The following is a 14,715-nucleotide window of genomic DNA, read 5'->3' as shown; positions in this document are numbered from 1 at the left end:
TCTCACAGCTCACAGATGCTCAGGAGGCCCCTTGTCCACACTTTCACTTTCCCAAACCACTTAAAAAGAGAGGGGGGAAAAGAATAAGAAAAGCTTTGAGAATATTCAACGTTTATTAAAAGTGCAATAAAAATAAAACAGTTTTCCTGTCCTGTGAGAAGGGACCAGGAAGACCAGTCAGGAAATACAGCCAAGGGATGCCATCGTGCTTTCATTCAGCCCCTCCTGCTCATTGCTGGCTCTTGGGCACCAAGGTCCCTGACCAGGCAGAGGGGCAGCGACCCAGGAGCACATCAGCACCCTGCATGCTCCAGAAGTCAACACTGGCACTCTGACCCCAATGAATCCTGCAAAAAGGGGGGGTTCTATTTGCAGACCGAAGGGCTGGAACAGCAGGAAGCCCCAAACAGTCACAAGTCAAGATTCGTCAACAGAGCTGGAACACTCCACTCAGTAACACACTCATCTTCGTGGCACTGGTCAAATCCTAAGTGCTCCTACAGCACCCAATGCAGCACACACAGCACTTGTCATATAGTTGTGGGGGGAAGGAGAGGTCATACAGCAAGGAAACAGCAGAGCTGCATCAAGCTTAGAGGGACCCAGCTCTACAAGTTCAGCTCAGCCCAGCATCCTAGGGTGTGTTACTCACCCAGGGGGGCTGAAAGCACAGTGCACAGTCAAAGCTGCTTTCCTGCTCGTCAGCACACTCCAGCTAGATGGGCTTTCAGGGCTCAATACTCACACCAAAGTGAGGGCGCTCACCTCTGCCTCCCAGCCCTGCCATGACGCTCACACGCAGCTCCAAGCACACGCACGCACACACACCTCACCTGTTGTACAGCAGGGTTGCATAGAAAGCTATAACTGCAACAGCCAGAAGTGTGAGGAGAAGAATCAACAGAGGCACAGATACCTGGGTTCCAGGCAGTGCTACTTCCCACCTTCAAGGCAGCAAAGTTAGCCTGGAAATTAGCCTAGAAGCAAACACTTCTAGCTCGGAAATGATTGACCTAACAAATAGACTGAAGTGCACTAATACTTGACTAATGCCCTCCGTGGGCAACCCTGGGAAAGCTCCTAAGCAAATAGGCATTTCCATTCTTAACCATTTACATGTAAAAAATAACAATCTTAAATTAAAAAAGAAAACACAAACACCAACAACAATTAAAACAGCTTCGATGCCCAACGAATGTCCAGAGGCACTTCCACATAAATATCAACCTACTGATACAGGGGAGAGCAGGAGAAGGTCCTTCTCAAGAATAAGTTAGCTCCAGGCGTGTTCTTAAGGCTCTGCTTGCTTCTTAGCTCCTCGCTGAATCCAAGGTGCTCGGGGAAGGCAAAATGGGCAAAAAAGCACTGTCTGCAGTTGCAGCATGTGAAAAGGGTGGACGTAAACACTGTAAGTCCTGCAGTCCTAAGCAAGAGGGACAAAAGGGCACGGCTTACGACTGGGAGAAAAGTGCACTGATGGGACACAGAGCTGAGCTACTCCCAGCATCCAAAATCTCTCCTGGTTTATGTAGTTTCTCCCCTACAGCACCGGGCGCACTTTAAAACAAGCATGATCCCATTACCACAGTTCTCCCCGTTCTGCCACACAGCCACATCTTTAGGCTCTGTCCCGTTTCATTACAGCCTATTTGGCTTCCCTGATGCAAGCAGAGCCGTGGAGATCTGCATGCACTGAAGCACGCAGGATAAATGCAACGTAAACAGACAGTGGTGACACTCAGCCTAACCGAAGGAAGCATTCCTACCTGCACAGCCTCACCTCCAGCTCCTCTATCGCCCCGTGTTACTCATCCCTGAAACCTTTGGGCTTTTGATGTTGAGGTTCTCATAGACGGAAGCTGACTCATCATCAGCCCTGTCAAGAAACAAAGCCTTGTTGTGAACAGCCTCGCTGCTCTGGATGTGCTCCCAGAGGCAGCTGGCCGGTCGGAAGCAGGCAGTGGCCTGGCCAAGTTTCCTTTACCCTTCCCCATAGCCTGTAGGGCTCGAGATACTGCAGACCAGGATCTATTTGCCCTTCCCACAAGAGGAAGGTGGGCTGCCGTCACAGTGCTGGCAGCGTGGTGGGATCACCTGCTTATTTTGAGCCATTCCCATCCAACAGCCAGGAACTGGTGAGGTTTGAGGAATGGGGGAGGAAGGATAAGTGCTGGGGACCAGGCTCCAGCCGTCCTCCTGCTGCTACAGAAAGTCCTGTTCCCAGCAGACAGACTCACACAGGCTGGGCTCGTGGTGAAGGGGGCTGCCCTTTGGCTCTGCCTTTTTCCACAGGAGGGTATCCAATATTCAAGTAGTCTCGCTCTTTCCTTTTACTTCTCTGAAATAGGAAGCAAATACATTAAAACCCCACTCAGGGCTGACGCAGAAGGAAGCCTTGCAGGACCCCGTACGCCAGCAGGGAGCGGTGGCTGTGGGTTCATTCCCATATGTTCAGGGCAGCATTTGGGTTCCAGAATAAAGGAAGTGGTTGCGGCGCCTGGTGTGGGGCAAGATGCGCCCTTGCTCCTCCAACCAAGCTGAACAGGACTCACCTGCTCCTCCTCCAGCCTCTTCTGCTCCGCTTCAATGAACTGCTGGACAGCCATGTAAACGAATTTGTACTGGGCCTCTGTCTGCACCATGCCAGAGCGCTGCCTGCGTACCATCTGGATCGTTTTGGGGATGTCAATGTCGCAGTCCAAACCTGCTCGAAAGCCAGAAAGTGGGAAGTGGCAATGAGGTTGAGAAATTATTCTTGCTTATCACTCCTTCTGCGGCTTGAGAAATAAACACAATCACTGCTGAAAAGGGTCCGCCTGCCTAAATGCTCCCACTAAGAGAACTGAGGGTCCAGACATGCTACAAAAGTCACTCTAACCCCAGGTTTAGGATCAAGCCTGAACCCAAAATGAGACGAACCCACTGCTGGGAGATCATGGACCACTGCTTGCACCTGAGCAGGCTTATCTCATAACAAGGCAAACAGTGAGAGTCACAAGACTGACATGGAGACATACCTTGCCTGTGAATAATATCCACCAGAATGTCTATCACTATGATGGTGCCTGTGCGTCCTATTCCAGCACTGGAGAAAGAGAAGGAAGGCTATATTTCCCTATGTGCATACCTGTATCACCTCTGTTTCCCAATTGCCCTCCACCAGACCGTGTGATGAGCCAGTTGTAGGTAACAAAGGGAAGAGACTCCGTTTTTGTTCCCCGTCCCCACGGCAGAGCTGGTTCCTACCTGCAGTGCACTATGATCGGCCCCGTGTCTGGAATGCTTCGCTGCGTGCGGTTCACTTGGTCCAGAAAGCTGAGAACCCCTCCTGGTTCATTGGGCACCCCGTGGTCTGGCCAGCTGAAATACTGGTAGTGCTTCACCACCCTGGGACGCTCATCCTACGTGGAGCAGAGACCCAGCACCCATCAGAAGGAGCACCAGGCTTCCCCTTCGTATATAAAACCATTAAGGTTGGAAAGGACCACTAAGACCAAGTCCAACTGCCAACCCATCACCCGGCGTACCACATCTCCATTCCTTTCCCATCAACAAAACTGGAACAAAACAGCCCAGAACTTCAGCAATGGAACCACGAGGTAAAAAGCAAGAGATGCTCCAGATCCCATTCCCAGGGCTGCAGAGCCACCATCAGCTCACCCTGTCCACGTGCAGGATCTCCAGCTCCCGGAGGTAGTAGCCCTGCGCCTCGCGCTCGCTGACGTTTCGCACGCAGATGCACCCATACTCCTTGGCACAGCCCTTGTCTGGCCAGTAGCGGAAACACTTGTTCTGTAGCAACACAGGAGAGCTGCTGTGAGCCAAGGGAGGGGAGCTGGGGGACGGACCCCAGATGTATCCAGCCAGGGATGCTCCGGGGTCAAAGGATGAGCAGCAATAGTGCAAAAAATTTAAGGAGAACCACACATGCAGAGCGTTTCCTTGAGCTGGGGCTTGGATAGGTTCTGCAATTACTTTCCTGCTTCCCAGCAGCTTGCAACCTCCTGCTCTGCTTCCCAGCTTGCTGCAAGAAGCCCCTGCCATCGTGGGCAAGGACCTGCAGTTGTCCAAGCAGGATAACACAGTTAGGTTGGTTGCCCAGATTAATTCATCACTGATTCCACGTCACATTTTAACACAAGCCCCTACCGACTACCCAGCCTTTCACTTCTGAAGGCTTTAAAACCGGTTTGCATCCAGCCTCCCAGGTTGGCACGGGATGCAGGCGACACTGGGGCTTGGCAGCAGCTCTCACCCTGCCCCGCTCCACTTCCTTGGTCGTCATGACAATGACGTGACTGTTCTCCTGGTACACCATGGTCCAGAAGTCATTCACTGTTGTCTGCAGGCAGCCCTGGGTGGCTATGTAGATCTTGCAGTGCTCCGAGTTCCTTCCATCCTCAGGGATGCTCTGAGGAGAGGAAGGGATTTAGTGCACCCTTTAGCAGCAAAGTCTCGCTGTGCAGTGTTTGGGAGCCAGCTGATTTTCCCCTGCTCATCACCCATGGACATGAACTGCTCCCATCACCAGCTTCAACAGAAGCCAACATCACCAGCAAAATCTGCTTGCTTCCAGGGACCTTTGTAGCACTAGAGGTTGGTGTGTAAATGCCAGAGTAGCACTGATGGAAATGCAGCTTCGAGCAGCTCTCAGCTTACAGAAGGCAATTATAATTTGACCCCTGTGATAATGGGCAATGACAGAGAGACCAGGTCAGTCCCCTGGGACTCCCTGAACTGCTGAGGAAAGCAGGAGATTGAGATAAACTCTTAGATCAAGGCAAACAGAACGTGTCAGAACGATGAGATTCCCGAGGATACAGCAGAAAAAGCCAGTGCTTGGTCTGCAGCTGGAGAAACAGAATGGCTCCTGAACTGCTGTTCCCTCAGGGCTGGTCCCATTACTGCACACCCCCACCACAAACACAGCCCCACGTGCCGCCTTCCCTTCCCAAGTACCTTGATGTAGTTGGCATTGATGTAGTCTGAGCCAGGCACGCTCTCATCCACATCTCGGAGTGCCACCCGCGTGGTGTCAACTGAGGGAGAGGAACACAGAGTGAGCACAGAAGGGCAGTGCCGTGCACAGGGCCACCTGTGAGCCCCCACGAGGCTCTCAGAGGGAAGAGACACGAGGAGGTACTGCAGAAAAGGGGGCACGATGCTCTCCTAGTGACACATTCTGCCTGGTTCACAGCCACGTTGCCACTCCGGTCACTTGGGTGGATGTTGGTGATAGGCAGTGCTACAGACTGAGCTCACCAATATTTCCTTTGGAGTTGTGGCTCCGTGTCAGTTCTAAACTATGCTTGAGCATATGTGGATTTTCAGCACAAGGAGAGGATAGCAGTGTACTCGTTTGCTAAGCAAAGGGGAAGGACCAGGTTAAAAAGGGAACAGAGGATGGCATGAATGAACTGGATCATTCCAACAGGACAGAGTACTCCTCCCTCCAGTTCAGCTGTGATCAGAGAGCTCTTCAAGGTTACCCAGCCTCACACAAGGCTGTAGAAGTCACAGTGAGAAAAAAAGCCCACAATATTCAGCATCTCCTTACAGGGAAGGATGTTCTTGTAGCGATTCTTCGCCTTGTTCTCAGGTCGCTGCCCCTCCTTCCTGGGGTACAGGAGCTTGCACTCCTGCTGTTGCAGCATCTGTGGGCAAAGCACACAAGAACAAACTGTTCTGGGCACACAAGAGGACGTGGAGGCTCTTACAAGAAATTGCTTGGCTTCCCAAGGCTGAGGGAGTGCTGGCAGGATGGGAAGGGGGCAGAGATACAGTTTGGTGAGGGACCTAATTGGTTCCTAATTGGGGGAGAAGGCAAAGAGCCCTGCAGGGAACAACAGGCACACAACAGGCTGGAGGATGAAGGAGAAATACAAGAAAAGACAATGAAAGACGACCAACACAGAAAGCAGGGAAAAGAATGACAGCATTGCAAGGAGATGGAAAACCATGGCACTCTCATGCAAGGGATGATATTGTTCACTTGCAGACACAAGTGGGACAGAGCAGGGCGGCCTCCCATACCTCAAACTCTTCCCAGAACCCTTGCTTGGCCTTCTCGCTGTGATCTGCCATTTTGTTCAGCTCCCTCACTCTGTTCTCAATGTTGGCTGCGTTGATGCGCGTGGCGTTGAACGGCTGAAGGGCAGAGACAGAGCAGAAGTCACTTTCAACAGCAGAGAGGCTTCCTTTTCCCTTGAAAAATGGGTTCTCGGGGGGTACTGGCAGAAGTTGGATCCGCTTTGGAGGGCCGAACCGATCAGCTGTGCACAACAGCACATCCTACCTGCTTCAGGTGGACCACAGCTCCAGATTTCTCCACCATGGGGTTTTTCTTGTAGTGCTCCACCAGGTCTGTGAGCGTGTCAAACCTCTCTCCTCCCCCCACGTCGTACTTCCCATCTGGCTGCAGGAGAGCGACAGAGGCACGGTGAGGCTCAATGCACAGCTCCCAGCTGGGGCAGCAGGGCAGGCGAGCAGGGGCAGCACGTTGCCCACCTGGTAGTGGATCATCACGTGGGTCACGTGTGGTTTGCGGTCCCCCGTCTCCATCTTATCCTCGTTTGTCAGCACTGATAACACGAAATCTCCCGGTTTGCTCTGGCTCTCCCGCACCAAAAAGCTGCCTGGCTTCCCCTTCTCTGTCAGGAGCTTCTCTGCCTCCTTGCCAGTGAGGTGCCCATGGTACCATCTGCAGAAGAAGGCGCAGAGCATCACGTTTAGACAAGAGCTGCACTTCCTGCTTGGGATGATGCTCACAGAGCACTCATCTTTGGGTTCCCAAAACGAGAGGCTTTGGGAATCATTTTTGGAAAGGACTTTGATTTTGGACCTTGCTGTGGTCACTGCTGCCCACTTCCCAGGTCACTTGGAGAGAGCAGGGGGCTGTGCTCAGCTCTTCCAAGCCCTTCTGTGAACAGGAACAAGCTGTTCCACCTTCCATGGTAGCATATGGCTTGCACTCACTCACTCGTGTCCTCCATCTCATCTCTCCTAATCCATCCCCTTACACTTACACCGCAGCCTTAGAGAAATGTAGGCTGCCTTTGACGATGCTGGCCTGCCAGCCAGGAGCTCAAAATACTTTTCCAGGGGCAGTGAGGTGGCATCTCAGATACTCTGGCCTAGAGAACCAAGCCGAGGCTTTTAAATCCCCCTCCCAGCCACTCCAAGCCATACTGGGAAGACATCTAAAGAGCAAAATCCCTTCCTCCAGGCTGGAGAAGAAACCAGCATCACAGGTCTGTGTGAGCTACAGTAGAAAGCAGGACAGGGCAGCATAGAGAAGCTCAGTGCTGCTTACAGCACTGCTGCTCAAGGCCAGGTCCCAGAAATGCTGCGATCCTGACGCACCCTGCTATATTCTGACACCACCGTCATTTCTTATATTTAGAGGACCTGGGCCCTTTTCCCTCTCCTCTCCCTGGTGCAGCTAGATGTGTGGTCTGGAACACAGGCTCTTACAGAACTCCTCTGCCAAGCCAGACTGTTCTTGGCGGCAGAGCAGGGGGAAACCCAGCCGGAGGGGCTTTCCACTTCTCCAGAAATGCTAACAGGAGCGGCCGCTCATCCCGTGCTGCAACGTGGCACGAGTGGCAAAACCTCACGAGAGGGGCTTCCCAGAGCTGCAGCTGGCACAGCAGCACCCATTGGGCTCAGCTTACCTCTCTGAGGTCGGGTCCTGGCAGTTCAGGGGGTATTTCAGCTCGATGACATTGCTGTTCTTCTCCCGCAGCAGCCCCTGCTGCTCAGTGTAGTACTGCACCAGCTCTGCGAGGGTGGCAAACTTCTCCCCTCCATACAAGTCATAGTAATCCCCTGTGTTCTGGATCTTAATGTGCGTCACCTCATCGTTCCTCCTGGGGAAGAAAGGCAGTTGGGACTGTCAGTGGGGCAGAATGGGCACTCAGCTAGCCTCCCTATGCAGGATGCCTTTCCAAGACGCAAGGTAATTGCATTTTAAATGCACTCAGCAGCAGCTCCACCAAGCCTAGCAGATGTGGCTGGAAGTCCAAGGCTTGGTAGACAGCTGGGTCAGAGAGATTTGTAAATCTGGGCAAATTTCTCTCTCTTTTTGTTTTTGTTTTTGTTTTTTACTGTGCTGAGCTGCTCCCAGCCTCTCTCAATTTGTTGCTAAAGCAACCACGACAGCAAGATGCAGGAGACCCAAGGTGCTGTAAAGCTGCATATCAGGTCAGACAAAAAAGCCATTTCACGGAGCGTGAAATTAGAAATGCCACATCGCTCTGTGCATGAGGTTAAGTGGGAGGAAGAGCTCTCAGCTGCGGTGCTGCTCCATTCCCAAAGCAAGGTGCAGCCCTAAGCAGGACAGGCAATCATAGAAAAACATTTCTGATTCATCAGGCTAGTCCCAGCTCCACAAAACCACCTCCTGATAGATACCAGGACTGTGGGATGAATGGCGAGGGACACAGCAGCCCCTGGCAGTGATGGGATGGCCAAACCACCCCTGGGATGCACTCACATCACCCAGAGCTGTGGTAACCTCTAGGTAAAACCTGCAGTTGTAGATACCTGCCTTGGGGATTTTAACAGCAACCACTTTGGGCTTTTGAGAGGTGTGGGGGGAGGACATGAGGACAAGCAGCCAGCCGTCCAATGAGGTGTGCTAGAGTAAAGCCATCAGTCTGCGGATGTGGATGAGACAAGAGGAGGGCAGAGCAGAGCTGGGCAATGAGGTCTATGTGTGCCACACTTTCAAGAGCCCCCAGAAGCTGGGCAGCAGTGGGCCAACAGCCTTGTGTACCCTCTTCTGGGCTTCCTTTAGCAGAGACTCTGCCTCAGTGCCCACATGCCGTGAGGTGCTGCCCAAAGCGCTGCCCTGACAGATGGCTGCAACCCTGCACGCTCCATCCCAGCTGCTGGCAGGGAGCTCGTCAAGGCAGAATCCATAATTGCAGGTTGTGCTCACACAGCTCTTCTCGGATGCTCCGCCTGGCTTGGGTCGGGCACTGAGGTGATTTCCAATTAGAGCCAACCCAGAGGAAACAACCACGGCATCCACTGTCATCCCCCTGCACCAATAGGGGAGCACGAGGCTGACTGCCAGGCCTGAGCCGTGAAAACCTGCTGCTGCCATTCCAGCCACCCCACGGGCAGCGTTCATTTTGGGGGCACGAGCAGAGATGGAAATGAAAGCAGGCTGTGAGCAAAGCTGGGCTCCGATGGCCGTGCCCCTCCAAGCTGCTGCCAGCAGCTGGACACGAGGAGCCCTCCCACCCCAGGGAAGGCAGAGGATGAAGCTGTGCTTTGGCCATTTGGCTCGAGGTTCCGCAGTTCCCTTCTCCCCGCACGTCTCAGTCTGTAAGCCTACAAAGGGCTCCGTTGACGGAGCCACCGCCATCCCATCGAGCTCTTCGGGGATGAAAAGCAGCGAAATAATGGGGATCATTCATCCCCTCGGCCCCCAAGGTCAGGCTGAACATAAAGGGCATTGATCCATTCCTTTCTCCCTTCTCTTCTTCTCACAGAGTTTGCGTCACCTCGGCAGCACATTGCTGGGGCAGGGCTGGGTTCCATGCGAGCCCATCCATGGAACTGCGCCCTCAGCACGCTGGCTGCTGACATAAAGCACAAAGAGGCACCCAAAGAGGCTCTGTAGCCCCATGCCTGAGGGCTCAGCTTCACTCTTCATGCAAAAGACAATCTCTGACCCCAGAGAGAGACAGGAGGGCTCGTGCGAGGTCCCAGTGAGCAGCAAGAAAAAATGGAACCTGGAAAAACCCGGGGACAACTTGAGTATTCAGGAGCGAGTTTGCATTGCATTCGGGATAATTCAGAAAAAGCAATTTGCTGCCAGGCAGCATCACCATTTCTGAAATGAATAGTGATCCCCAACCCATCCAGAGCACAATTTAAATACAAAATGAGGATGTTTGTTGAATTGTTGCCTTTCGTTTACGGCAAGCATCGGAGCGGTTTTTCCTGGCGCTGTGAAAAACTGTTCTTATTTCCACGAGCAGCACGGCTGCCTCGCTGGATAGACAGCAGGGTTTCCTGATCCAAAATAACCCAACTTGTGAATCTCAGCCCCATGTTTTCAGTCCACACTGCACTGACAGCCAACGCGGATACAACCTGCTCTTCTTTGCAATGGAGATGAGAAGAGCATGCAAAAAAACCCACCACACACACACCAAAATAACCAAACCCAATAAAATCCAACTCAGCTCCAGAAAACAAGGCAGAGCCTTTCTTTTTTTTGTCATTGAAAGCAAAGATCTGCTTTAAACATCAGAAATACAGTTCTCTCTTGCATCCCATAGAGTCTTCTTAAGTTATGTGCTTTTCCTGCTTGCATCAGACAGAAAAAAACTGGAGTTTCACAGCGTGCATGTATGACCCCTCTGACAAGCTGCAAAAAGCAACCCCCAAAACCCCCAGAGGCTCTCGATGCAAAGCTGGAAGGTTTTCCCACAGGGCTTAGAAACTTTGCTGAACGTTTGGTTTCAGTCAGATGACAGCTTGGGCTCTCAGATGAAACTCACTACCCTCCAACAAGTGACATTTCCACGCTATCTCAGAGATGCAGCCAAGTAGATTTCAGGGATGAGGTATGGTTTTGAGTTCTGCACACCTGCATCAGCCCTGCTGAAGGTCTGCATTCCCTACAGCACAGCAGCAACACCCAGGCATCAAGCTTGGAAAAAGCAGGACTAGAACTATCCTTCACTACCAGCTTGTATTCAGGGCCTTACAAAGGCTGGGAGGTGTTATTACAGTGACCCAAGGTTTTGAAAAAGAGGCTGAAAGGATATGCAGAGGTAAAGAAAGGAAGGGGGAGCAGAAATAGAATTTCATGGAAAACTTGTAACTTCTGCAGTGTTATTTCCCAGCTCCTCTTCGGGGAAATGGATCTGGATGCACACCAGCACGTAGGTCACCTGGTGTGTGGTCTGGTCAGCCAGAACTCCATCGCTTGCTTTCCTTGCATCCCACATCCTCTCTGTAATTAAACAGAGCTGCCTTTCCTTTCACTGTCTCTCAGAAGCCCTAGAAGAAGCTGGAAGGAGGGCAAGAGAAGAGAAATAGGTTTCGCTTGTTCTAAAGGAACCTATTCATCGTGTGTTCTAATTCCCAAAACCATTTATGGCCACGGTTTGGGGCGGCAAGAGCATGCTGTTCAGATAAAGTAGAAGCAGAATCCAACCAGGGACCACATCCGAGCAAATCTTCCATGCTCAGGAATCCTATAGAGACAGAGAGATGGGACGAAGCAGGCGGAGATGAGGAACGACAGATAAAAGCAGTCCATGCAGAGGATTCTTCCCCTGTCTTCAGTTCAAGATGCTTCTCTGCTGGTGTGTCATGGCTCATGTGCTTTCCTGGAAACACGGTACATGTCACAGCCTTGGTTTCCTTTTGGTCAGACTTTCCACTGAGTGGGCTGTGCGGTGCTGCTCAGCACCATCACACCAAGGCACGCCGTGCTGCTCTGCTCTTGACACACAGAGCACTGCTCATGACTGAAGGGCATTTCCAGACCTTACGAGCAAAATAATGCTTACTGCACTCGATGCTGGAGGCAGCGGTTCAGCCCCCTCCAATAAACTGCCACAGAGAGGGGCACAGAGGTAACAGCAATGACAAAACTGCCCTGGGACCACACAGGGCAGGCAGGGAACCAGGAGACAGCGAAGGCACCGAACTGCAAACAGCAGCAGAGCACAGGGCAGAGCCAAGGGAGGGAAACGACACCAAATCTCAGCGTGACTCCGCAGCCCGAGTGCAGTAATGCAGGTGTGGGCACGACTCTCATAGCAAAGCCATTCCCTGCTAATTCAGGGCGATGACACTGCAGGTTGGGCATCTTTCCACATCACGACACTGCTGCACAGACACGACCTGCGTCTGCTTGCACAGTGCCCGGCTCAGCAGGTGCTGCCAGCACTTTGCTGTACAGTCAGGCAACATCCTGACTCACAGCACTACGTGAGAAGAGACACTGAGCTCACGTGAAGCCCAACCCTGTCTCACATGCATCCCCTCGTTGTCATTGCTTGCTCCAGGCACCTCTCTGGCTTTATTTCCCGTTCTAATTAGGCAGCACTTCCACCTCCCTCATTAACTCTCAGCCACTTCTTATTGCGAGAGGATGGATGAGCTAGTGGAGTTGGATCCCTGCCCTGCCAGAACACCATAAAAGCTGCAAAGCTCCGTGCCCCAATGGCCAGAGCTGGGAGAAACAGGCAGCATTCCCTGCCACAAAAGGCAGCATGTACAAAGCAAGGCAGCTGCAAATTCCTGCAGGAGGAGGAATGCAGGTTCAAGCACAGAGAGGTCTGCAAGGGGGGGGAAGAAATAAAGAAATTCTCATTCCTTCTGTCATTTGCACAAAGTTTCTCTAAACACAGCGCTGGTGCGAGGATGTATAAAGTCACTGGAGTTTCCTAAACAAAATGAGAGTTGTTTAAACTGAACAGAAATCACTATTTCTACACTACAAGTGCCTGCAGGAAGCTCTGCTGAGCTCTCCCCCCGCAGGGCACCAGCTGGGTGATTCTCATGGGAGGGGGTCACAGCACATCCTCCTCCCCTTTTCCTCTCATAACCGGGACTTGCTGGGTCAACGTCACTCTTTCCCTCTTCTTCCCCTATGGACCCAAACTGAATCCCTCCCACAGGCAGCTTCATGATGTTCCACTGAAGTAGGGATGAGATGACTCACATTCAGGCTGGGATGGGAGATGCTCTCCCTAGAAACTCACGTCATCTTCCTGCTCTGCACCAATGGCTCCGGCAGGATGTGCCACAAGTGGTACCCAGAGAGGTCAGCTCTGTGCAGAGCCACCTCCTGCCAACAGGAGCAGGACAGACAGCCCCCCTCCTCACATCTTCTGCTTCCTTACCTGACAGAGAGAGTGAAGTCTCCAGGGTTGCTCTTGCTGGGCCGAGCCAGAAAGCTGCCATGGACCCCCCTGGTCAGGAGCAGCTTCTCTGCCTCGATGCCACTGATGTTGGGATGAAACCACCTGCAAAGTGCAAATGTGACATGTGAAAGGGCAACGACAGCCCCTGGGTGCCAGTTCTGACCCCCACCCAGCATGCTGCAGGGGCAGCTCTCGCTCAGAAGCCCCCACCTATATGTTATGGTGGCAAAAGGAAAGCTCCACTACCAAAGCACTAAGCCTCTCATTCTCTCAAGCAAGAATACAAGCCTCAGCCCTTCACCGTCTCCACTTAACTCCTCTCCCAAAGGAGGTCCTGCCCTGGTTGGACGGCAGAAAGATGTCCCTTTCAAACCCCATCAGGAGGGAAAGCCACGCTCTGGTTTGCAACATGAAGCAATTAGTGTACTTACGTAATGGGACGTATAAGGACAGGGAAAAAGAGGCAGCTGACCCACAGGGAAAGATGTTTCATCATATAGCACGCTGCTTCAATGCAATCTTTGTGTTTTAAGTGACATCAAACTACCCATTGATCTCATTTCTGATGCTATCACTTTTTGATCAAGAGCTTTTGATGAAATCACAAGAACTGGTGTTTCTCCAGGCTTTAACATGTGCTAAATATGCATACCAGGCTAACAATTCCCCTCGTGGCGCCACTTCTGTGGCTCAACATTTCAGAAGCCACCGAAAATCCACTTTCTAAATGCCAGGCTCTTTTGAGTAATCTCAGGCATCACACAAAGAGCATCCCGAGTGAGAGCCACGGTAAATGCTCTCCCATTTTAGCTCATGCACCAGCAGACATCACAGCACAAAACTGCACAAGCCAGCATCTCGCTGAGAGCCTGCCTTGGGAAACACAACCAAAGATCGAATCTACAAACATGAGAGCGTGTTTGTCTCAGAGATACACACTGAAAAGGTCAAGAAATGTCACCGTCTCCTCCACAATTCGAGATTTCCTCCCTCACACCACAACCCAAACAGTTTTGTTTAAAGTTCTGCAGGAAGGCGGCTCTATTAGGAAAGGGCCACGCAAACAAATGGTAAACAGGAATCCCAACGTTTCCAAGCCTCGTATTCCTGACATCACCAGTGACACCCTTTTATAAACCCACCCTGTGCAGGGCCAGCACTTAGCTGTTGTGCAGAACTCCTCCTGGCATGAGGACCGAGCCTCTAATGGAGCTTAATGGAGCTCAGGGACGAGGCGAAGCCGCCAAGGGCCACGCACCGTGGTTTGTTCTGAATGCCTAATAGTGGCAATAAAAACAGCTGAGAACGCAGCAGGAGAAAACAAAGACAACATCTTGGGGACCTGGAGCAGTGGGCTGTGCGTCCCACATCTCTCCAAATTGATGGTTGGGTGGATGGGAACACAGGGAAGTGACCCACAGCACTCCTCCTTCTTTCTCGCAGCTGCTCTGAGCAGAGCTGCTAAATCAACTCCCGCCAACCCCACCCAGCATCTTTTTCTCTGCAAAACACTGCATGGGAATAAGCAGGATTCCCCCTGCAGACAACAAGGAGTGGGACAGCACAGCCCGACGAGTGGCAGGGAAAGAGCCTACAGGATCACATCTGAGGGCCCATCGACTCTGCTGCTCTGTTTGTGCCACCCAACAGAAAGCCAAACGCTAAGTGCCTTTTCCCTCATCACTCCCACTGCTTGGACACGAACCAATTCACACAAGCACACACAGGCTGCTTGTTATTTCGCTTGCAAAAAAGCACAAACAACGAGCTGGAGAGGAAACCTCCACAGCCCTCACAAGCAGGAGAACGCAGGCAG

General features: G+C 52.1%; 1 protein-coding gene across 1 annotated transcript in view; it reads right to left on the bottom strand.

Moving 5' to 3' along the window:
• Positions 1-94: 94 nt before the first annotated feature.
• Positions 95-14,715, bottom strand: part of LOC122167222 (tyrosine-protein phosphatase non-receptor type 11-like) — a 26,641-nt gene continuing 12,020 nt past the window's right edge. The window contains exons 2-16 of the mRNA XM_042831667.1: positions 12,879-13,001; positions 7,674-7,868; positions 6,508-6,700; positions 6,296-6,415; positions 6,034-6,147; positions 5,558-5,654; positions 4,960-5,039; positions 4,256-4,411; positions 3,661-3,792; positions 3,247-3,401; positions 3,018-3,085; positions 2,553-2,704; positions 2,238-2,338; positions 1,767-1,876; positions 95-1,423 (exon numbers count right to left, since the gene is read on the bottom strand). Of these exons, the coding sequence (XP_042687601.1) occupies positions 1,792-1,876; positions 2,238-2,338; positions 2,553-2,704; positions 3,018-3,085; positions 3,247-3,401; positions 3,661-3,792; positions 4,256-4,411; positions 4,960-5,039; positions 5,558-5,654; positions 6,034-6,147; positions 6,296-6,415; positions 6,508-6,700; positions 7,674-7,868; positions 12,879-13,001 (1,771 nt within the window). The 3' untranslated portion in view covers positions 95-1,423; positions 1,767-1,791. The remainder of the gene's footprint in view (positions 1,424-1,766; positions 1,877-2,237; positions 2,339-2,552; positions 2,705-3,017; positions 3,086-3,246; positions 3,402-3,660; positions 3,793-4,255; positions 4,412-4,959; positions 5,040-5,557; positions 5,655-6,033; positions 6,148-6,295; positions 6,416-6,507; positions 6,701-7,673; positions 7,869-12,878; positions 13,002-14,715) is intronic.

Source organism: Centrocercus urophasianus, unplaced genomic scaffold (assembly GCF_019232065.1).
Source record: "Centrocercus urophasianus isolate 14NV4802_14NV808 unplaced genomic scaffold, USGS_Curo_1.0 seq_36, whole genome shotgun sequence".
NCBI lineage: Eukaryota > Metazoa > Chordata > Aves > Galliformes > Phasianidae > Centrocercus > Centrocercus urophasianus.
This window is presented reverse-complemented; position numbering and strand designations above follow the sequence as displayed.